Source organism: Yamadazyma tenuis, chromosome 5 (assembly GCF_029203305.1).
Source record: "Yamadazyma tenuis chromosome 5, complete sequence".
NCBI classification, from domain to species: Eukaryota; Fungi; Ascomycota; class Pichiomycetes; order Serinales; family Debaryomycetaceae; genus Yamadazyma; species Yamadazyma tenuis.
In genome coordinates, this window is record NC_089465.1 from 830,211 (window position 1) to 852,762 (window position 22,552).

The 22,552-nt window shown below is 40.5% G+C and overlaps 11 protein-coding genes across 11 annotated transcripts; 5 read left to right on the forward strand and 6 right to left on the reverse strand. All coding sequences in view use genetic code 12, as the record gives it.

The window, feature by feature from the left end:
- Positions 1-15: 15 nt before the first annotated feature.
- Positions 16-6,404, reverse strand: PSN45_004071 (uncharacterized protein; the record flags this gene model as incomplete). The annotated part of the gene is made up of 2 exons (XM_006686107.2): positions 16-2,490; positions 2,664-6,404. The coding sequence occupies 2 exons, from the start codon at positions 6,402-6,404 to the stop codon at positions 16-18; spliced, it is 6,216 nt and encodes a 2,071-aa protein (XP_006686170.2).
- Positions 6,405-7,450: 1,046 nt separating this feature from the next.
- On the forward strand, positions 7,451-9,160 carry GAT1 (Sodium- and chloride-dependent GABA transporter 1; the record flags this gene model as incomplete). The annotated part of the gene is made up of 1 exon (XM_006686102.2): positions 7,451-9,160. The coding sequence occupies one exon, from the start codon at positions 7,451-7,453 to the stop codon at positions 9,158-9,160; it is 1,710 nt and encodes a 569-aa protein (XP_006686165.1).
- Positions 9,161-9,334: 174 nt separating this feature from the next.
- PSN45_004073 (uncharacterized protein) lies at positions 9,335-9,790 on the forward strand (the record flags this gene model as incomplete). Its single annotated transcript, XM_006686104.1, has 1 exon — positions 9,335-9,790. One exon carries the CDS (start codon positions 9,335-9,337, stop codon positions 9,788-9,790), a length of 456 nt encoding a protein of 151 aa, XP_006686167.1.
- Positions 9,791-9,894: 104 nt separating this feature from the next.
- PSN45_004074 (uncharacterized protein) lies at positions 9,895-10,407 on the reverse strand (the record flags this gene model as incomplete). Its single annotated transcript, XM_006686103.2, has 1 exon — positions 9,895-10,407. One exon carries the CDS (start codon positions 10,405-10,407, stop codon positions 9,895-9,897), a length of 513 nt encoding a protein of 170 aa, XP_006686166.2.
- Positions 10,408-10,855: 448 nt separating this feature from the next.
- TOP2 (DNA topoisomerase 2) lies at positions 10,856-15,274 on the reverse strand (the record flags this gene model as incomplete). Its single annotated transcript, XM_066158210.1, has 1 exon — positions 10,856-15,274. The coding sequence occupies one exon, from the start codon at positions 15,272-15,274 to the stop codon at positions 10,856-10,858; it is 4,419 nt and encodes a 1,472-aa protein (XP_066014307.1).
- Positions 15,275-15,444: 170 nt separating this feature from the next.
- PSN45_004076 (uncharacterized protein) lies at positions 15,445-16,278 on the reverse strand (the record flags this gene model as incomplete). The annotated part of the gene is made up of 1 exon (XM_006686099.2): positions 15,445-16,278. The coding sequence occupies one exon, from the start codon at positions 16,276-16,278 to the stop codon at positions 15,445-15,447; it is 834 nt and encodes a 277-aa protein (XP_006686162.2).
- A 116-nt stretch (positions 16,279-16,394) lies between these two features.
- PSN45_004077 (alanine-glyoxylate aminotransferase family protein) lies at positions 16,395-17,507 on the reverse strand (the record flags this gene model as incomplete). The annotated part of the gene is made up of 1 exon (XM_006686512.2): positions 16,395-17,507. The coding sequence occupies one exon, from the start codon at positions 17,505-17,507 to the stop codon at positions 16,395-16,397; it is 1,113 nt and encodes a 370-aa protein (XP_006686575.2).
- Positions 17,508-18,513: 1,006 nt separating this feature from the next.
- Positions 18,514-20,193, forward strand: PSN45_004078 (uncharacterized protein; the record flags this gene model as incomplete). Its single annotated transcript, XM_006686098.2, has 1 exon — positions 18,514-20,193. One exon carries the CDS (start codon positions 18,514-18,516, stop codon positions 20,191-20,193), a length of 1,680 nt encoding a protein of 559 aa, XP_006686161.2.
- A 58-nt stretch (positions 20,194-20,251) lies between these two features.
- Positions 20,252-20,743, forward strand: PSN45_004079 (uncharacterized protein; the record flags this gene model as incomplete). Its single annotated transcript, XM_006686097.2, has 1 exon — positions 20,252-20,743. One exon carries the CDS (start codon positions 20,252-20,254, stop codon positions 20,741-20,743), a length of 492 nt encoding a protein of 163 aa, XP_006686160.1.
- A 340-nt stretch (positions 20,744-21,083) lies between these two features.
- On the forward strand, positions 21,084-21,566 carry ALB1 (ribosome biogenesis protein alb1; the record flags this gene model as incomplete). The annotated part of the gene is made up of 1 exon (XM_006686096.1): positions 21,084-21,566. One exon carries the CDS (start codon positions 21,084-21,086, stop codon positions 21,564-21,566), a length of 483 nt encoding a protein of 160 aa, XP_006686159.1.
- Positions 21,567-21,736: 170 nt separating this feature from the next.
- Positions 21,737-22,462, reverse strand: RPE1 (RIBULOSE-phosphate 3-epimerase; the record flags this gene model as incomplete). Its single annotated transcript, XM_006686510.2, has 1 exon — positions 21,737-22,462. The coding sequence occupies one exon, from the start codon at positions 22,460-22,462 to the stop codon at positions 21,737-21,739; it is 726 nt and encodes a 241-aa protein (XP_006686573.1).
- Between the last annotated feature and the right edge of the window lie 90 nt (positions 22,463-22,552).

Sequence of the window (22,552 nt, forward strand, 5' to 3'; positions counted from 1 at the left end):
TGCGCACATGAACTCTTAAACAGTATACCTACCAGTTGAACCTGATTGATTTGCTGTTTGTAAACCTTCGATCATCCGCTGTTTGATCATCTCATTCGCCTCTTGAACCGCTCCATGAGTCAATCCTTCCACAAGCAAGTACAATTTTGGAGGCCCATCTTTTTTGGCTTTACCGTTCGCATAGAATTGACCCTTATGGGTAATAGATGTAGATGTAGATTCAATGATCTTTGAAATGCTCTCTCCGTTGGAAACAAACCACCGCACCGTTTGAGGAAGATCGTTGATTGTAATACGAGAATGGAACTTCGATCTGTCGGGACCTGAAGAATCTGATGGAATGCCCTCCACAATATCAAAATCAGGTAAATTGCTAGTAAGCTCTTCTGTTGCAGGTTTGGTGGTAGAAATGGGTGTGGTGGATACACTCACGGATGTGGAGGACTTCTCTTCGTATGTTTGACGCTCTAAATCCTTGGTGCTGTCTCTTTGCTGTTGAAGCTTTTCTAAACCTTTACCACCAAATCCAGAAGAGTACTTCTCTTTCCCACTCTTAACCTTGGCAATGAACTCTTCACTGATTTTGTTCAACCTGGGATCAATTGGTGGAGTAAGAACCTTAATTATGTCGGCTATAGCTCTGTCCTGTTGGTCTGTAATGAACGTAATCGCTGTACCGTTCTTTCCAGCTCTTCCAGTTCTTCCCACCCTATGGATGTAATCTTCTAAATGGCTAGGAGCATCATAGTTAATGACTAGATCCAAGCCCTTTACGTCTAGGCCCCTTGCTGCAATAGAGGTTGCAATCAAAATGTCAAGCCCAGAATCTGGAGACGAGAACTCTTTGATAGCAAATTTCCGATCAATTTGATCTTTACCCCCATGAAGGGAAACACAATTGTAGTCACTGGAGATTAATTGAACCATTAACAGATCTGCCAGGTCTTGTTTTTCAACGAAAATCAACACTTTTGAATTCTCGTTCTCCTTGATGAATCCATCAATAACCTCGACAAGTTTCATGAATTTTATACGATTGACTTCCTCTTCATTTAAGGAACCAACTTCGAACAATTCTAACTTTTGTTTGATTTCACTGGCCACTATGTTGATTCCGCCAACAATTATTTCTACTGGATTATTCAATCCATGTTTAGCCAATTTCTCCAATTTTCTGGGAAATGTAGCCGAAAATAGCACTGTTTGTCTATCAGGCCTCACCTGTGATATAATCTTTTTGACTTGAGGTTCAAACCCCATATCATACATTCTATCTGCTTCATCCAAAACCAAATATGTTACTCTTTTCAAGTTAGTGACTCTACCACTATTCACGGTCAATAAGTCGATTACTCTACCAGGAGTTCCCACAATGACCTGCACTCCTTTCTTTAGTTCGGCAATCTGGGATTCTATACTTGACCCCCCATAACAACAGCATGAGCTGACAGACTTGCTGAAGTTCGAGATTTCTTTGTTAACCTGAAAAGCTAATTCTCGAGTTGGTGTCAATATCAAAGCAATTGGCCCATCTCCTTCTTGCAATGGATCCTGATCTTGTACATGCCTAATCATAGGCAAAACAAATGAAAGAGTCTTTCCTGACCCAGTTTTAGCTACTCCAATTATATCTCTTCCTGACATGATAGTTGGTAATGCTTGACATTGAATTGGAGAAGGAGTTTCATAGTTGAGGGTCTTAAAAATCGATAATATACTCAAAGGTAGACCGAGTTGTGACCATTTTGTGATGGGAAGTGGGCAGTCAACACCTTTCACCTTGATATCTTGTCGTATTTTCGTTATCTCATCAGATGATAAAGATTCAAATTCTTTTGGTGGTTTGTAAAATACCCTCCTGAAGGGCTTATAGTCAATGGAACTATGGTCAACGGTCTCGAGGGCCTTTTCTCTCTCCTGTAACTTCTTGAGTTTAGATGATAGTATATCGTTTTGAGTATCGGAATCCTCTTCAAAGTCTTCGTCTTCGTGTTCATTATCCGACTGCAAAACTACTTTTGTTGGCGTATCATTCTTGCTGATGCTCTCGATAAACATGTCCAAGTCAATATCCTCCTCTTCATCAGTAGCTTTTTTTGGGGTTTCCTCGGTTCCCAAAGTGGGTTTTTTGAACTTTGGTCTCGTATCGTCTTCTTCATCTTCATCACCAAAAATCGATCGTTTAGCAGTATCAATCTTCGGCTTCTGCACCTTCGTTAATTTCAAAGTAGGCATTACCTTTGCTTTAGGAGCCCCATCAGTTGCCAGCTTTGTTGGACTACTTGAGTCGGTAGATTTCCCGAGTCTCTTTATCCTCCACAATTCTAATCTTTTACGTTTTTTATCATCATCGTCAGCATTACCCTTCTGTAACTTCTTTTGTTTCCACGCAGCCAACTTCTCTTGACGCTGTCTGTGCTTCTCTGCATCGTTAGTAGCATTCATTTCCTTGGTCGCATAAAGTCTACCTACTCCTCTGTCAGAGATGAGCTTAAAGAATGTATTGTTTTGGAATCGCGCCCTCTCACGGATTACTGCAAAAACATAATGCAAATGTCTATATGGAAACTAAAAAACTATAATGCAGTGGTAACTGTAACTGTTTGAGAGTTGAGCAAGACCACGGGTGGAAGGTCATGAAGCCAAATAGATAAGTTGTTTACATACTCAAATGAATCATTATCATCCAAGTGAGTATTCAAAGATGGAGCAGGTAAGGTCGAAAAGATAACTCCCGTTTGGACTTTAGCAGAGTGCAACTTCATCAAGTCGTTCAAAATGATATGTTGACCTTTAGCTGGTATATCATCAAAAGAGAGCTCTTTGAGTTCCTGTTGTAATTGTTTCTGAGTTATAACACCTTCTGAGGATGCCAATTCCGAAGCATCTGGTTGAACTCCTATATGAGATAGGGGTTGTTGTTGTGGAACACTACCTAAAGTAGAAAAATTCCTGGGTACAGTTCTTGAAAATCCTTTACTTGACTGACGCTGAGTCAACGCTGGTAAATTAGTGGTGCTGGAGTTCAAAGAAGGAATATCTTCGTCATCATCAACAGCAAGAAATTGAGGCGTCTTCAATTGTTGGATAATGCCATCATCGTTAGAAATGATTGAAGGAGACATCATTCCACTTCTGTCATTACTTGATTTGCCATGAGACTTCTTTTTCTTGTCAAGCAGAAGGTTGAAGTAGTCAATTTTATCATCTTTTGTTTCTTTTTCATTTGGTGTGGTTAATACACTGTTCTCTTCTGACTTAGAGCAGTTGGTTCCATCATCGATGAATCCAATTGATTGCTTGGTATCATTTTCTACATTGTTCGTGTCTTCATTCTCATTTTCGTCATCTTCATTGTCTTGCAATTGAGCATTAGGAGTTTTGAGCGAAACAAAGTTAGGCTTTAAATTCGACCTGGACGACTTCACAGACACCTGGTCTGAGGCAAGGTGATTAGAAAACTTCAAACTCAATTTGTAATTCAAATTTTTGGCTAATTTGTCTGGAGCCTGAGATTCCACGGGAGGATCAATTTGGAAGTACTTCGAGGAGTTAATTGTATCTTCATCAAACTCATCATCATCGTCAGAGCTGTAGGCATTTTCAACTCCGTCATAGTTCAAAATTCCTCCGTGCATGTTGAAGCTTAAAGACAATCCTTTATCATGCAAGTTGGAGATAGTGTCCCTTCTCTGTCTTCCATTTTTGTTTGTTGTCGTGTTGCTTCTGTTCAATCCAAGACCCCTGTATTCGTTGGTTCCATACCATGAAGCTTGATCTGTTTTCTTCTTCAATTTTTGCTTCTCGATTTGAGCCAATGTTTCTCTGGCGTTAGTCAAGTTCTTCCACCACTGATCGTATTTCAAAATCTTATCTATCTTGTCGTACATAAACTTGTTGCTTGCATTCTTAGTATAACCTTTAACAATATAGTTATAGGAACTCAAAGAACCATCATTCAAACAGATTACCTTGATCTTGGCTTCTATTCTTAAGTTCTGTAGCAAATTAGTCAATCTTTTCTTCTCTTCAGGAACTTCGGACTTGTCTTCCACGAATACTATGACTCGCAATTGATGATTATTATATTTCCACTCGGGAACCGATGAAAGAATCGAGCCCAATTGTAGAATCAACGTGTATGTGTCAAAGTTGGTAGAAAGCACAGACATGCCATCAACTTCATTAATAGAAGACATCTGAATGGGGTATAAATCAATGAACTTTTTATCAGCTTTTGGTGTATCCCTAGAAGTTCTCCATATTTTAGACCACACACTATAATGAGCTATACTGGGGACTTCCAAAGAAGTGAAATTTGCAGCCACCGCAACTGAACTTTGCATTATCACCAAGTCTTCAACCACTTGAACCCACTGATTAATTGATACCTGTTGTTCTTCTCTACAGTCATCAGTAGGCAATTGGCGGAATTGGGATTTATTTTTGAACGATGTCAATGGCAATTGCAAACCATGTTTGGCAAAATCAAAAAAACCTAACACTGTAATATTGGGTTTCATACCACCCAAACCAGATCCCAAGTATACATTTCGAACACCCCAGGGCAATGTGGGACCTAAAGCGATTTGGACAAAAGCTTTGATATTGGCCATATCTCTTAGCTTAATCCAAGCTGACTTTTGCTTTTGGACTTCCTTGTAGGCAGTTATGCTGAACTCAGAATCACTTTCGCTAGCACTTTTGGTGATGGTATCATCATTTAAAATCACCACATGACCCAAAACATACAACCCACCTTTCTTCAAATGGTTGCAAAAGCCTATTAGATTCCAACTTGACCTTGGATTATCGCATAATAATAGGATTTGAGGTCTCCAGTACTTAACGTTCATATCTACCTTCAATCTCAATAAGTACTTTCTGACTTGGTGATAAATTAATAACTGGGATATGTCACCAAACTTGGAAGGAGGGGTGGAATAGTGGATTAAAAGAATCAATACTAGTAACAGGATGATCACAAGACTAGCAGACATACCATCTACGATGAACATTGCAATCACCGACAACACAGATCCACTAAAAGCAGTTTGGACGTTGAAGTATTTAAAAGAAGGCCTAAAATTTGGAGCTGACCCGATCTTCAATAAGAAACATGCCAAGTTTGTAACGATGAATGTCATTAAGAAAGCCATTGTAACAAAAACAGCAATTTGATTAATATCAGCGAATAGAAAAAGTTGTGCTAATACCCAAGTAGCCAATATAGCCCAGTATGAAGCCTTTTCCTGTTCATTGATGGATTTTTTCTTGGTGTTGAAACAAGAAAGACCAGGGATAATTCTATCATTTGCAATAGCATTCAACAAGGAAGCGGCACCAACTACTCCCATAATCACTGAGAAAAGAGAAGTAGACAATTCACCAATAATGATCACATACCCCTGCAAGTTCACCGTTTGAATCACTTTAATATCTTTGTAAAGTAATTGCCTAGGAACGGCCGTTCCTATAGACAATATTACTATACCGTATAATACAAATGTCAAAACTAAACCCCGTATAGTTCCTTGCGGTATAGATTTGGATGGATCCTTTAAGGCTCCCGACATAGAAGCCCCAGCATAAATCCCTGAAGTAGCTGGGAAGAAAATACCAAATAAGTCCCTAAAGGTTTCGGGAGTATCTAGAACTGAGCCGGCAGCTCCCTTTGTGAAATGAGGAAATAAGTTTTCCTTGAAGATCCTCCAGCTTAATCCCACCTGATAAGCTTCACCCATAAAAATGGTTTTGGTGTGCAAGGTAGATAAAGGGATAGAAAGCGTTGAAAGCACCAACAACACAAAGAGCCAAAGGGCTGCTTTAGATACCACATTTGCTCCCACCAACGCTACTCCCGTACATAAGGCCAATAGAATGGTTGAATAAAGTAATGTCCAGAAGTAGCCCACTGGTAAAAGTTGGTACAAGTCCCCATCAATTTGGCCAAAATTTACCAAGAGTGACTCGATGAAACCTACCACATTCAAAGAACTATTCAAGATCTGGCCGATGAAGAAAATGATTCCAATGGCTCCCCCAAACTCAGGTCCTAATGATCTAGAAATCATATAATAAGCACCTCCACCTTTAACAGTCCCATTGGTGGCAATAGCACTCACCGACATCACCGTCAACATGTCGATCAAGTAAGATAATATAAGCAATCCCAACGCCCCTAAAATCCCCATTTGTCCCACAATAAACCCGAATCTTAAGAACATCAAGATCGATAAGACGTTAAGCGATGTGGGAATGAAAACCCCCAGAAAAGTGCCCAACTTGGGAGACTCTGAATCTTCGGCCTTTGTCTGTTGGGTCACTCCAGTGGACACTCCGAGTTGGGCCCCGTACTGGGGGGCAGGACTCATTAAGTGTGTTGATTCATTTGAATCATTCATGATGAAGCATAGACAAATTTGATAGCGCGAAGGAGTGAAAAGGCTGCGAATTGAAGGGGAGGAAAGGAGGCAGAGAGATGCAGACAGTGGGTAACGCACTACTGCTTTTACAAATAAACAGATCAGTACATGTATATGTGCTATTTTTACAACCGAAGTAAACCTGATCTTTTCCTACTTCGGACTTATACCTCTGAGGATCAAGCAATCACCTACTGCAACTCTGACAGATTTGCTGATAATGCCGCGAGATTCTCACGTAGAAACGCGGCTGCGCTCGTGACTGGCGGTAACAAGCGAGGTCCTCGAGGTGCTGGCACCATCAGCTGGGCCCCTTCCTAAAATGACCCAATCGCAGCCGTTCAGCAACCGCTTAAAGGATTGAGAACGGCTAGGAAGGGTGTCAAATGGAGGAGTTGCGAGGGGCAGGACTTACGGATAACATAGGCAACAACCCGGAGCAGCCAAACCGAGAAATTCTCACGATCTAATATGATTCAACTAGTACACGAACCCTACACACAAGAGGCAATCCTAGTATCGGTAATTCCACTTTGAGGATTGTGATCGGTAGTAGCAAATCGGAGAAGCTTAATAAATTTAGGGCCGGTGTATATTGTTTTGTTAATCGGACCAAACAGCTCCCGATATAACAGGGCCAGGTTTTTTTTTTTCATCCCGATTGGGCAAGAGTGAGTTTATCTTTATCCAATGAGATATCAAGTGTTTGGGCGTTACGTTGCACAAAAGCAAGAAACCTCTCAATATCTGGAACAAAATGCCTGGTGCGCACGACCTTCCTCTTTTTTGGCTCCCAAATTGAATGTAGCCTCCAATAAGTTTCAATCGTTCCCTTAAGATCATCTATCAGTAATACAAATACTTTTAGTATTTACCCAATTAATCTTGTCTCTTGACATTTTCAGCTGCAAACATTTCTTGATACCACTGCCCCCCGTATATCCATTGGATTTCCCGTTTGTTTTGTGCTTGGTATCCTCGATATTTCCTAACTCCTTCCCAAAATTTCTCGTGAAACACAATCAATGAGTGAATACGGTGAAAACAATATTTATTCGTTGATGGACAACGACTCCACCACCAACCAGATATGGAAGCTTTATAATAAGGCCAAGGACTCGTTGCCATATCGAACAAGAATGGAAAATCTCACCTGGAGAATGATGCATATCAACTCCCAAAAGCACAAACTAAAACCCATCTTAGATCCTTCAGCTGATGACTTTGATTATATCGCTCACATCAAGAAGATGGGCCAAGAGCTGTCCGAATATAGCCAGATTCTTCGATTTGGAAGTCATCTTGAATTCCCATCTCTGGCCATGCTGGACCTGATGGAAACCGATAACATAGTTTCGTCCAATACTCATCCTATACTGCACCATCGACCCAGCCATAGCTTCCAAGGATCCCAATCAGCAAAGGGCCTCCATAACTTCAATTCCAACCATATGCACGACACTCCCCATGATCAAATGAATAGTTTTGCTCCTGACTCAGCTCATCCGTCGCAGTGGATGGACAACGGACACTTGCAAGAAACAACCACCCATACGCCAGACTTCAATAATTTCCATAACCCGCTCCATAGTGACTTCTCGTCGTCGATGCCATCTCATGATCATGCTTTGGGCCACCAGAACTTGAACCTTATCCAGTCCCAAACATTGGAGTTTGATGACTTTGACCTTGGACCCGACTTTAAAGACTTGGAGTTGGAGTTGCACTCACACCAAAATAGCATCGTCAACTTGAGTGAACTTAATCCTGGTCGCGGTGCTCCCCTGCTTCAACATACTTCCAGCTTGGCCAATATTCATGATCAACAAGCAAAAAAGCTTCGTGCCATTCCTGTCAAACCCCTGTCATCCTCAGCCCATCAATCACCCACCCATCCCATGTCATCTTCCTTACCCAATACATCTTCGTTGACTAAATTCCACTCGCCCTTGCACTTTGATGATCTTAACTACTTTGACAACTTCAACAAGGAACAAAAGTTTGATATGAACCTGCTGTTGAAACCAAAGGCCAAGCGTACAAAGACCAAGAAACTTAAGTCTGTAAGTCCTGATTCGTCCACTGCCAATAATGGTTCTTCCAACGGTGCTTCGAACGGAATGGGTTCTGCTAATAGGAGCTCTAATGCAGATTTACTGAACCAAAACGTCTCATGTACCAATTGTCATACTAAAACCACGCCGTTGTGGAGAAGAAATCCCGAGGGACAACCCCTTTGTAATGCTTGTGGATTGTTCCTCAAGTTACATGGAGTGGTAAGACCTTTGAGTTTGAAGACAGATGTGATCAAAAAGAGACAAAGAAACTCCAACTCGTCCAAGAAAATCACGGTTCGAGATGGTGATGACTTGAATCCTACAAGCGTGATAGGAGGAGTGGGTGGGCCTCCGGCTCCCCAAACTCAGGGTGAAAGAGACAAAAAATCCCCAAGAAAAAGAAGACCCGTCAACATCCCTAATACCCCTGCCAACGCTGGTATTGCCTCTGGTGCAAATAGTGCTAATATCGCCCAGTCAAACACCTCGTCTATGTCTGCTAGTTCTTTTGGCTTGGGCATGAACATGCATACTCCTAACACCAACAGTTCGACTCCTGCGTCAAGTGGTATGAAGAAAGAGGAAGATTTGCACCCAATTAATGAGATGGACGATGCGTATTTGAACCTGGAGTACGTTCCTGATGACAACTTAGACTGGTTGAGCATGGCTTTGTAAGTCCTTAGAGATGTTCAAATCTACTAAAAGCTTCATTTCCTTAAAAAGTTACACGACACCTCAGTTGAGCTCTGTACATTAATGATAATTTCTAATTTTCACTTCAAAACTGTATATTATTTTAGATGAACCCTTTATAGACTTGAATGCGATATTTCAATCTTTTTCTCTCAAATGACTTCCACTGCATATATTTCAGATATAGATCTTGGCCATGTCAAGGTCTCGATCGAGTACTGCAACAAGTGTAAATGGCAGAATCGGGCCGTTTGGTATATGCAAGAGTTGTTGATGACATTCGACGGCAAGATCAATGAGATTTCATTATTGCCCAATAACGACAAGCCAGGAACCTTTAGTGTGTCGCTAAAAACCGATAAATCCAACAAGATAATTTACAAGAAGCGGATGAAAAAGACTAAAGACAAGCAGGATGAACCGTGGTTCTATGACGGGTTTCCCGATTCCAAGTTTTTAAAGGTTTTAATCAGAAATGAGCTATTTCCTGGGGATGACTTGGGACATCTCGACCGATACCAGAACTTTACTCTCAACGATGGGGCCACTGGAAAGGTGGAAGCGGCTCCAATAGAACCAGTTGAGTGTAAGGATTGTCAGGTAGAGCAATAATGATCTGATTTCTCGTTAACTATATAAACATAATGAATACTTAATGACTTCTACATCTCAGTACTAGACTGCTACGATGCTCTAAAGTTCTTCACCCGCCTTAGCTAATCCACTTCCTCGAGTGAATCCCATCCGTGTACCACGTATGGTAAAGAACTCCCAAGAAGTCCAAAGTAAAGCTGATTGTTGGGCAACCCTAACAACGACTGATACTGCCGTACCACAAACGTAGGACTCACGTTCTTGATGTTCCCACCAGTTTCATGGTTCTTTCTGGCGGCCACAAAGTTGATATCCTTGGTGATCTGCTTCCACTTGTATTTTTCACCCGTCACTAAGAGCTGCTTCAAGGTGTGAATCTCCTTGGGGGTGAACCTGGACCCAGGTCCGGTTCCAGACACCGCCCCGCTGGCAGAAGGGTTTTGGCTCTGGGCGTACGGCTGATTGTAATACTGATTCATGGGCACCGCAATTTGGGGTAACATGGGTTGTTGTTTGTACTGGTAGTCATAACCTCCATTTGCTGACTGAGGTTGGGATGGTTGTGACAGAGTCTGGGACTGGGGAGCATTAACAACCTGTCCGTTTGTGTGTTGTCCATGAGCATGTTGTATCATTTGACTTTGTGGTGGCATGGTTTGCACGCCTTGCATTTGTTGAATTTGCAGACCATGATTTTGCTGATGCTGTTGATGGGGTTGATGTTGTTGCTGAGATTGGTGTATAGGTTGTTGACCCGGCGTGGCCGACTGTTGGTTGAACTGAGGTAAATAATAATTGGTGTTCATGGATAACTTTGAAAAATACAACACCTGGATGTCCCCAAAATAAAAAGGAAGAGTCCTCGACCCGCCTCTGTTTCGATCACATTTTTTTGCGTGAAACTAAGGCTCGTAATTTACGAGATAAAGAATGCGGCATCGCTTCATGCGACAGAATATCAGCTGAGCTCCGCCTGTGTTTTGGCGGGGATCTCTTGTGCTTCGGTCCAGCGGCTACTGATCATGTCGCAATAATAAGTACGTTTATTTGGAGATTTTACCCATATTAGCTCTTACCCTACTTTTATTCATCTTCGTCGTATGATTCATCACTCACTTCACTCTCTTCATCATCATCGTCATCTTCAATTTCCATGTCTTCACTGTCTTCGTCATCGCTGAAAACAGCCACTTTGGGCCTTCTTTTGGTGGGAGGTGGGGCAACTTCAACCAAATCTTCAAGCTCATCTTGGATCGTGAGCTTTTTCTTGGGTTTCGGAGTAGAAGAACTAGCCGCAGGAGACTTGGCTTTACTGAAGAATGTGGGTGGTTTGGTGTATACTTTGGTGGTGGTGGAAGCTTTGGACAATGGCGATTGACTGGTGGAGACTGCTTTGGTTCCGAAAATCTCATCGTCATCGCTGTCGCTGAATAAACTAACCACCTTTGGTGCCTCTTTTTTCACCACTTTGCTGCTGTTACTGGGAGAGAAAAAATCGGGTAACTTGGTCTGACTCTTTGATTGTTCCTCCTTTTTGACCACGACTTTGACCTTGGGGTTGGTCTTAGGGTCTTGTTTATAATCATATTCAGACTGGGTCTCGGTCTTTACCTTCTTTTTCAAGGGACCATTTTGGACTCTTCTGGCCTTTCGCTTGGTTCCTTTCATTGGCACCATATTGGCTCTAGCTTCATGGTCTAACTCTAAGTATTTCCTCCAAGCACTTAAGAAATCATCCAAGTCGCTGTTCCATAAATCTTTGGCGCTCAACCTTAATAAGTCGTTCAATTCTTGTTCCTTGTCATCTCTTTGTCTCAACAACTTCTCATATCTTTCTCTTGTCAAAGACCATAATGACATACCCAATAGATAGTCGTACTGCTGGAAGATATTCTCAGGTTTGTTCTCCTCCTCTTCTTCGTTTACTGTGGTATTTCCAACATTCAACTCACTGATATCAGCATTGTTTTCTTCTTCCTCGATATCCTCCTCGTCAACAAACAATGTTTCCGAATCATCTTCGGTTTTGACAACCTTGTTTTGTTTGTTGAATCTTTTAAATTTATGTTTCTGTAAGATCTCGATCAATTCTTTCCGCTTCTTGTTGGAAACAGAAATCACCTTTTCAATAATTAACTTGATGAATCTAGCTTGTTCTGTCAACTTGTCCAATTGATTCTTCAATTCGTCAATCATAAAGTCCTTACGTTTTTGGTAGAATTCTAATCTGACATAATAGAAATCCTTCAAAATTTCAAGACTTGATTCATATTTCTTGATCTTACCTCTAGGATCAAACGCAACCATATTGGTCAAATTGATACTAGATATCAACTTGAATCTGTCTAACAAACCAACTTGGTGAGACTTGGCCATCTCCTCTTGTGACAATTTAACAACGAATCTTATATTCATACCATGTTGTTCTTCCATATCCTTGATCCATGGTTTTACTTTATCATTACCCAAGCCAGATAACAAGAACTCTTTGACGTTATTCGTCCAAGTTTTTACGGGAATTTCAGTAATTTCCAATGTTTGATCATCGATTTGTTCAATCCTACCGCTGACCTTAAACTTTTCTTTACTGATAATTTCCAAATCACCTTCCCATCCTCTATACCAAGGAAACATTTCTTCCAATTCCTCATTATTCATTAATTTCCGAATATTTGCAACAATATCCTCAGGATTATAACAAGGAATGTTTGTCGACCAACCAGTTCCAATACCTTCAGCACCATTAACTAAAATCATAGGTATAATTGGTAAATACCACTCTGGTTCAACAGTTTGTTCATCTTCTTGAACATAAGTCAATAACCCATTATCCAATGGATTGAAGATCTTTCTGGTGATTTCATTAATTTCGGTGAAAATATAACGAGCTGCAGAAAAATCTTTACCACCAGCAGCTCTTGTACCAAAAGCACCATTAGGTTTCAATAAATTCAAGTTATTTGATCCGATAAAGTTTTGAGCTAAACCAATGATCGTTTGAATCAATGACTGCTCACCATGATGGTATCCAGTATGTTCCGAAACGTAACCTGCCAATTGAGCCACTTTGATTTCGGACTTCAAATTTCTCTTGAAACACCCAAATAAAACCTTCCTTTGACCGGGTTTAAATCCATCCAAAACAGAAGGAATAGATCTAACATTATCAGCCATGGAGAACAAGATCAATTCCTTGTTAATAAAATCTGAAATAGGAATAATCTTCAATTCAGGATCTAAGTGAGTACCAGGCTGGAATTCTTGCAACCAGTTCTTTCTTTCATCTGCTTTCTTCTTCGAAAATGCCAAATCTATCAAGTCTGGATCTTCCCCTTGGATAGCATGGAATTGCTTCAAGTGCTTATCCAAAGCAGCAAAGTATTCTCTTGCTTCAACATCAGTAGATGTACCCAAACCCTTGTAATACTTCTGTTTCCATCTACATCTTGTACCTTCGGTTTCTCTCCAATTCTCAAATTCAGGCATAGTATAGAAAGAAAGAACCTTTTTCGAAGAGCCTCTTTGTGAGACAGTCACTTTGACAATAGGTGTAATAAATTCTAACAAGAACCCAGGAATTTCCAATAACCCAGGAAAGCTGGACTCTAAGAAGTTGATGATCAACCCCTTGATATGTGATCCATCTTGATCCTGATCTGTCATAATCATAATGTGACCATATCTCAATTGCAGGACATTTTCCGGGGTATATTTCTTCTTGTGTTGCAATCCAATGATTTGTTTCAAGGCGTTAATCTCAACATTCTTACTGACCTGATCAGTAGATGCTTCTCTGACATTTAACAATTTACCTCTCAAGGGGAAACACCCATAATAATCTCTTCCGATAACGGTCAAACCCGCAACCGCTAAAGACAAAGCGGAATCACCTTCGGTCAAAATTAAAGTACACTTATGACCTTCCTTAGTACCAGCTTTGTTGGCGTCTACTAATTTCACTTGACCCTTCACTCTTGATTTCTTTGACCCATCAGCTTTCTGTAATGCTTTATCTTCGTTGGCATTAGCAATAGATTTTATTTTATCAACAATGGAAGTTTTTAAAATTCTGGTAATGAAATTATCACTAATAACCAATTTGTCACTGGCTTTGGAGTGGAACTGGTTCGATTTGGTGGTCAATTGCTCTTTGGTTTGAGAGGTGAAAGCAGGGTTTTCAATCAAACAATTTATGAACAAAAACATATTATTTCTTACCTCTTGTGGTCTGATCATGAGCTTCTTTTTCCCCTTCTCCTTCTTGTTAATAGAATCAACTAATTTGGTGATGATTGCATCTGAAATGAATTTGACGTGAGTTCCACCTGATGTGGTTGCAATAGAATTAACAAAACTGACTTGGTTAAAGGTGCCATCACTGACAGCAAAGGCTATTTCCCAACTTTCATTGAATACTTCATGGACAATGGTTTGAAATTTTTTCTCTTCATCTTCGCTGGATTCAGGATTTCTTTCTTTGATTGCCTTGACATACATTTCCACATAGCTCTTGAAGTTCCTAATACTCAATTTCTTATCATTGAGATAGATGTTGCAATCCTTTACCGTACCACATAAATCATATACTCTTCTTCTCATCACCGATAAAATTTCATCATCCAAGGTATCCATACCGAATTTCGACAAATCAGGTTTAAAGGTCACTCTAGTGAACTCTTTTTTGGTTTTTAAAGCTGTAATTCTTGGTTTATTGACCTTCGACATATTTCCAGACCAGACTTGTTTGTAGGATTTCTCATTGGAGGCATCAGCAGTTTCTAGTTGGAATTCTGTAGAGAAAATATTGCACAATTTTGCACCGTATCCATTTCTACCACCAGTGACCTTCTTTTCATCATCATCATAATTGGATGACGTCAACAAATTACCAAAGATTAACTCTGGGATATACATGTTTTCTTTCAGGTGTATCTCAACAGGGATACCCTTCCCATCATTCATCACCTCAATTATGTTATTCTCAGGGTCTATCTTAACCTTGATATTTTTCATAGTTGGATCTCTAATCTTATTATCGGCAGCATTGACCAAGATTTCATCAAAGATTTTGTACAACCCAGGCACTATAGTCACCTCTTTAAATACCATCTGCTCAGTAGCTGCATCGAAACACCACATTTCAATGGGCGATTTTTCAACCGATCCGATATATGTATCTGGTCTCTTTAAAATATGTTCCAACTGTGATAATCTTTGATACTGCTCAGATGCACCTTTCTTTGACTTTTTCAGTGGTTGGGATTCAAAAGACGACGTTGGGCTTGGAGAACGGGATTGGCTAGAGCCTGCTGTGGACTTGGATAGCATCGATGAGATATTGGTGGAATCTGAGAGAGGAGTTTTCGATTTGGCTTTCGAGGTTGTTGCTTTTTTCTGCGATTTGGGCTGGCTAGACACTTCTTCAGGCATGAAGTCATCCGATAGATCGTCAACTTCATGAACACTGTCACTATAATCTGAAAAGCCTTCTGAATCACTCATCTCTTAAGTATAGATCAGTTTTACAAATAAACAAAACACGCGAATTATTTAGCGGTGCGCATCGAGTGAGATGTGAGAGTATATTCATATAGTATTTATATAGATCTGTACTTTCTAAAGGTCATAGATATGAGTTTCACTATAAAAGCGTGAAAGTAGGTGTAAACGCTTTAAACCCGTTTTTTCTTTTTATTCAAAAGACCCTGTTGGATCCTATTGAACTCATCATCAGATACATTCAGTCTTTTCTTTCCCTTCTTATCCACGTATTTACTTTCAAGATTACTGATAAGGTCATCCATGCGGCTGGACTGTCTGGCTCTTATAATCGCTTGGAGGTCATTTCCCTTATGCTTGCCCTTGATGAGCTTTTCCAATTTTTCAGCTTCTTTTGCTTCCTTGGCCAATTTCTTCAATTGATTCTTCACCTTAGTCTTTCGGGACTTTTGGTACTTTGCAATCGACTTCACAGCGTTCTTGCTGAATTCTTGAGGGAACTGTTGTTCCAACTCTTCAACAATAACGAACACTCTCTCTTCTTCTCGTTCATCAAACTCCAAGTGAGGAATCACTTCAAACAACTTCAAAAAGTCACCTTCATAAAACAAAATGTTCTGTAATATATCAGATCTCTCTTCCTCACTATTTTGATACTTCAATCTGTCTTCCTCGATCATTTCGACGGTGATTTTTTCGTTCAACGAATTAAAATACTCCTTCCAGTCGAAAGAATCCTCACCTTCTTCTAACTCCGCCAAAGAACCGGTGGCATCGTATCTTTGTCTTCTGTTATGATCTGAGAGAACACTGTATGCAAATTGGATCTTGGGAAACAAATCGTTTGTATCATCACCGTTGTTATTTGATATTTGTTGTTGCCTCAACTTATCAGGGTGATACTTCAAACTGAGCTTTTTATAGGCTCGCTTCACCTCAATAGGATTTGCCGTATTACTCACACCCAAAACTTCATATGGGTCTATATCTGGGAATGGAACAGCCATTTTCCAAGCGAGATTAATGTATTTACAGTGATGGCAAAGATTTTGACAGCAGCAAAAAACCAATCCGCGATGAAAAACATACATTATCTGCAACCATATGTACTGCACTACAGAATTTACTTTGAGTATCCTAATTCAGACAAGGATTCTTTGATGGCTGCCAACAACAAATCAAGATGGCCAGCACGCACAGAATAACCCATATGGCCCACTCTGAAGTATTTTCCTGGTAAAGCCTTGTGGATTCCTCCCGCAACTGTAAAGCCCTTCGAAGCCAATTTTGATAAAAAGTCTGGTCCATTGACACCTTCAGGGAAGTAAATGGCACTTAATCCATGAGCAGCCACCGATCTCGAAACTGGCAAAATCTTCATTCCCAATTTCTCTAATTCGCCCTTGAACTCGTCAGAGCTTTGAGCATGGCTGGCAAATCTCTTATCTAAAGTCTCAGACAAGATTTGGTCTAAAGACACCTTCAAAGCCGTGATGGTTTGAACAGCTGGTGTGGCAAAGTACGCACCCGAACCACTTTCGTAAGCCTTCATGATAGGAGTCCATCTCTTCAATGAGGCAAAGAAAGAAGTCTGCTTTGGTCTGTTTAATGCCTTTTCCATGGCTCTACCACTGGCAAAGGAGACGGATAACCCAGATGGAACACCAAGGGCTTTTTGGGAGGCCGTCAACGCGTAGTCGACTCCCCACTTGTCGAATTCCAAATTTTCCACACCAACAGAACAAACACCATCCACCACAATCAAGGTTTCTGGGGACACCTTTTGCACCAAGCTGGAAATAGCTCCCACATCACTAACCACAGATGTCGAAGTATCAACATGAGTGATGGTGATGGCGGCATACTTTTCTTTCTTCAACTGAGCTTCAATCTGTTCTAATGGTACCACATCTCCCACTTCTGCAGTGATTACATCCACGTCAATGTCGTATATCTTCAAGCATTCGGCAAAAGAGTCGGAAAAGAATCCCGTGGACAATACCAACACCTTGTCACCAGCGCTAACAAAGTTGGTGGCAGCAATATCCCATCCCAAAGTCCCGGAACCAGCCAACACAAATGGTTGGGCTGCCGGGTCTGTGGACTTGAACACTTTTCTCAAGTTAATCAAAGTAGACTGGAAAGTCTTGATGAATTCAGGCGAAGTATGAGCCTGGGATGGAGTAGCCATGGCATACAACACCTCATCACTGAACTCAATTGGACCTGGGATCATGGTCAATTTGTGTGCGGGTTGCTTGAAAGGAACGCTCGACATGTTGACTGACGTTTGGAGATTGAATCTAGTAGACACTAAGGGGGATACACGGGTAAAAAGTCTTGTATTTCTTATTGAGGCGGAGAGCAGCTTGTTCATTCGAAGCTGTAGCTTTCTGACTTTATTAAAAATTTAAGAAGAACTCTGGTGGTTAAAACGGTGAAAAGTTCCTGGAGTGAGAAACTTGCCCCACGAATTTCCTACACAGCGAAATTTGGCTCGGATCAAAGGGGATGTCCGGATGCTTGTAATTTGGGACCTAGGAGTTACGACCACTTGAAACCAAGTGCTAGAATGAGAATTACATCCTTTTGATACGAGGTAATGCGCTATGTATATGGAAGCTTGAATCAGGTGAATAGGATGTATGACTAACCTAATCAATGTTGCTTATCAGTGTAGTTTGCGCGGACTTCCCGAATCTTGCAGCCGGTGTCTTCGAAATAGAATCCAAACTGTTCTGATTGGTGTAGACGTATTTATTATGTGAAGTTGTTTCCAGCCAATTTCATTCCCTATATTATAGATAGGGGTTTCACTTCCACAAAGCATTAAAAAACCAGACACATGTGACACTGAGGAATAGTTCACAAACTGGATATAAGAACCAAGCAGCGAGTTGAGATTTCCTGTTTGGTAAGTAGCTCTAAGGAGGGCGTGTTAGAGCATATTAGGAGTTATATTATCACTATTGATAACTTCATATTGATACTGGTTCCTGGATAATAAAAGGCCTTTCTACTTAGTTTGCTCTAATCCCTTGTGAAATACCACTTTTGGGTGTTGGGTTTTCTCACATACCTAAAGACCAAATTTGTCTCGGCGAGAATCAGAAGGGCTGGAAATTTGCAGCCATTTTTGTGGATTATACTCGAAGCGCTTTTGTTGGATTAGTATTTTCATCAAAAATATGGTTAATGCTTTGATATTTGGAAACTCGTCCCTGATTATCTATCTCAGCTACATGCTTTCCAGCTCAGGGTGGTATATCACCGTTTGCAATTTCAATAATAGCAAGAACCTTCATTCAAATTGGTCCATTCAATTGGGGAAAACAAAAGTCTCTTTCCAAGTTCACAAACAGGTCAGGAATATAGAGGAAGTTCATGGCAAGTTTGATTTGATTGTCTTCACTGAGGCTTTCTTTGGTATCTTCAGCACGAAAATCTCCAAGTTTAGAGGGTTTCTAAATGATAAAACTAAAGTGATTGTGGATTGCAACGAATGTCCCTGGTTTTTTGAAAAAGTCAATGATGTACTTGACACCGTTGTTTTAGCAATGTATTCGGACATTGATTGTCGGAGACTTTCTCTGAAATCAAATATGTTCATATTGGTTGGAGACAAGTCTGATCTTACCTTGTACTTGGGAGTTTTGACAGGCAGAAACAAGAAACCCAATGTTGAACTAATTTTGGAAAATGCTGAAACAGATGAAGCTTTGAGCCATTTTGTAGCATCATGTAAAGCTAGATCAGTCATTTTGGTGATGATTCCCTTTCAGTCCTATCATATGTTGATCCAGATAATTTGGAAAAACTTGATAAGAGTGATATGCTTCCACACACTATCTATTGTATTCGAAGAAAAAGATGTTTTGGCTTTATCAAATAGTTCATTTGTTGTTCCATTGATGAAGGGAACCTACCAGGAGTTATTATATCTCTCCGACAAATTGAATCTCAAATTATTTCCATCCATTAATTCTCCCAAAGCCATTAGTTCATTGCAGTTGTTAATTCTCATGGAAAGAGATCGGTACTTGAAACGCAAATCAGAACTCAAATTGGACTACAACGACCTTGATTCCAACCAGTTATACTACAACTTTGTAAATGGGTTTTCGTTAACCATTATATGCACCTTGAACTTCCTCTTGAATCAGGCTTTTGAGTTGGACGTGGATGCAAAGTACTTGGAGTCACTTAACAGTTTCTTGATAAGATTGATCCTGATTAGAACTTCTCAGCATTCGAACTTTTTCTACTTGAGAAAGAGAATGCTACAGTTCGATCCTATCAGTGGAATTCCTCCTAAAAAGAACATGATGAATTTCCCACCTTTCAATCCATTGCCCATTCCAAGTCCACCTAAGCAATTCTTCAATAGTGTGGTGGTGATGATGGTTAGGCCCGAAGTTAAAGCTGACTATCCCAAGGATGATGCTTCATTTGTTAGTGTTGATTCAGCAATCAAAGATATTGTTAATGAATATGCTCCAGACACTTTTTACGATACTCAAGAAGCTTCTGATATATCTTCACCAACATCAACCATAGCACAAGATAAGTTTTCATATCCTTCTGGAAACCTTCTGCTTCCTAAACATCCCCAAAATACGGGCCAGCAGATGGCTTCATACCAGTCTCATTCACGGTTTTATTATACCTCTGCTGCCGCCAACCAATATTCACCAGTGTTGAGAAAAGCTTCTAGCTTTCATCATTTGCAGCCGACGATCACCAAGAATACGTCTGTTCAGCAGTTGAAAGAAACTCATTCCAGTATAATGGAGGCTGTCCAGTTCTACGATTGTATATATGACCAAAACACTCGGTATGGCAAGTATGATACTTCTACTGCATTCGCCAACAGTGCTAATAATAGTAGAAGCAGCCAAAGTTCCTCCAAAAAGAACAAATGATTTAGAAGTCGCATTTGTTTAATTTTTCAGGTTTAAGTAGTTGTTCAATAAATACACCATGGTATTAACGGGCAAAGTAGCTCCCGAGGAAGAGGAAGCCAAAGTTATCATCCTTGATGAGAAAGCAAGATTTGAGAACCAAGTGATTAAAACTGGTCAGGAATTAAGCCAAATGGTTGAGAGGCTAAATGGTGTCCCAGTAACCAGTTCTTCTGTTACCATCGATAAACACGATTCCATAAATACAAGGGTCGAAGAGATTATAAATAAGATCCAAGTCTGTGAGGTAATATTGTTGACAGCTCAGTCTAAGAATATCAACAAGCTAATCACTATTGTTGAGATTGCAAAATCAAAAGGGAAGTCTATAAGACAGTACAACAAACTATATCAACTTGATTCTGTGAATAACCCCAATTATAAACCATCGCATAAGATATCTACCCAGAAACAAACAGACTTGGAACCTAAGGTATACTTGTTGCCTATACTCTTTATATATTTGGTTCCTAAGGATATTAAAGTTGAATTAGACTGGACAAGCCAGTAACATCGGACATATAAAGTCAGAATATTGTTTCAAGATGTGTCATATAGTAGAGCATTAATGATTACGAATACAACAGTCGACAGAATAGCGTCTTCACGCTGGCTCACATTACTGTAAAACGTTATATTTTCCCTATCCGTTGTCTGAAAAGATATCATATCTTGCAAACGGATTACATGAAACCTACTTTCTGTACCCACTTTATTCCCTGCCGTGCATTTCACTATTCTCCTATAAATCTCTTTTATTTATGGCCCTCTTCTTCGCAGTCTCGAATCTGTCGGGTAGCATCTCTTCTCACAAACAAAAAATTTTGAGATGAGATAAACCCATTTACAAAATGCCTTCAAGAAACTCGATAAATAAACCTAAGGACAAGATGCTCCGTAACAGTCATGCCTCTTCAATCGGTAAGAAGAGAGCTAGTAGAACCAGAGAGTCTACTAGATCAGCCACTTCTCGTTATAATGAAGATGCACTTCCAAGACCCTCCGATTCCAGATCCATAGCCGTATACACTGGAAACGTTTCCAACCCTACTCACTTAACCACCAATACCTTATCCAATAAAAAAGCCAAGAAGTTGGCCAGAAACCAAAAGTATGTTGAAAAGAGATTACAAAAAGACCTTGACGACCAAATGCAAACTGATGAACCAAAGCCAATAAACTCCTTGATAAAATTGAAAACCAAAGTCAAAGGAGAAAACTCCACCGAGAAGATAAGAAAGGCTTTATGGGGTGTAGTTAATGGTAATGATTTACTGATGTTTAAGGTTTCACCACAAGCTAACGGTACCACTGTTGGAGTTCAGTCATTTTAATAAGACATTCATTTATTCCTCGTTGTACACTAGAATATATAGTCGTGATAAAAATAGTGATGAGTTCATACCCTACTGTAGGCATCCTCTTTCAAACAGTCATGAGCTGGGGTTGTCAAATAGGGTTTTTTCCTTCAATGACTTGGAGACCTCGTCCCTCAAATGTTGAATCATCCCCTTGGGATTGGCCGCTTTAAACACCGAGTGTCAAGTAGGTCTTTTTCCTTCAATGACTTGGTGACTTCGTCCCTTAAGAGTTGAATCATCTCCTTAGGATCAGCAGCTTTAAACACTGCCGTGCCGGCAACAATCACATTGGCACCTGCCTTGGCGGCCACTGGCACTGTGTCCTTTCCCAAACCTCCATCGACTTGAATGTTCAATCGGGGGAATTTGGCTCTCAAATCCTCAACCTTAGGCATCATGTCAGCCATGAACTTCTGACCTCCGAATCCTGGCTCCACCGTCATTACCAAGGCCATGTCCAAGTGCTCTGCCAATGGATACAATACATCAACAGGAGTGCCCGGTTTAATGGCACATGCAGCCTTCATGCCATTTTCTTTGATCAATTTGACCAACTCAAGCGGATTCTTCGTAGCTTCATAGTGGAAAGTGTACTGGTCACCCCCAGCTTTAGCAATTTCTGGAACCCACTTCTCTGGGTCGGCCACCATCATGTGACAGTCAAAGAAACTTTTTTCGTTAGACCGGGGGATCTCTTGTCTCAAACTCGATATCACTGGCAATCCCAATGAGATGTTAGGAACAAAGTTCCCATCCATTACATCGATGTGCAACCAGTCGGCACCTGCATCGTACATCTTGTGGCAGTCACAGCCCAAGTTGGCGAAATTGGCCGATAAGATCGAAGGAGCTATAATTGGTTTAACCATGGTTCAAGAGTTGTTTGCGGATTGCGTGCCGATTTGATTCGAACGCGGATTATAATTCCACCGCCAGTTGTTGGGTTTTAGGTTTAGGTA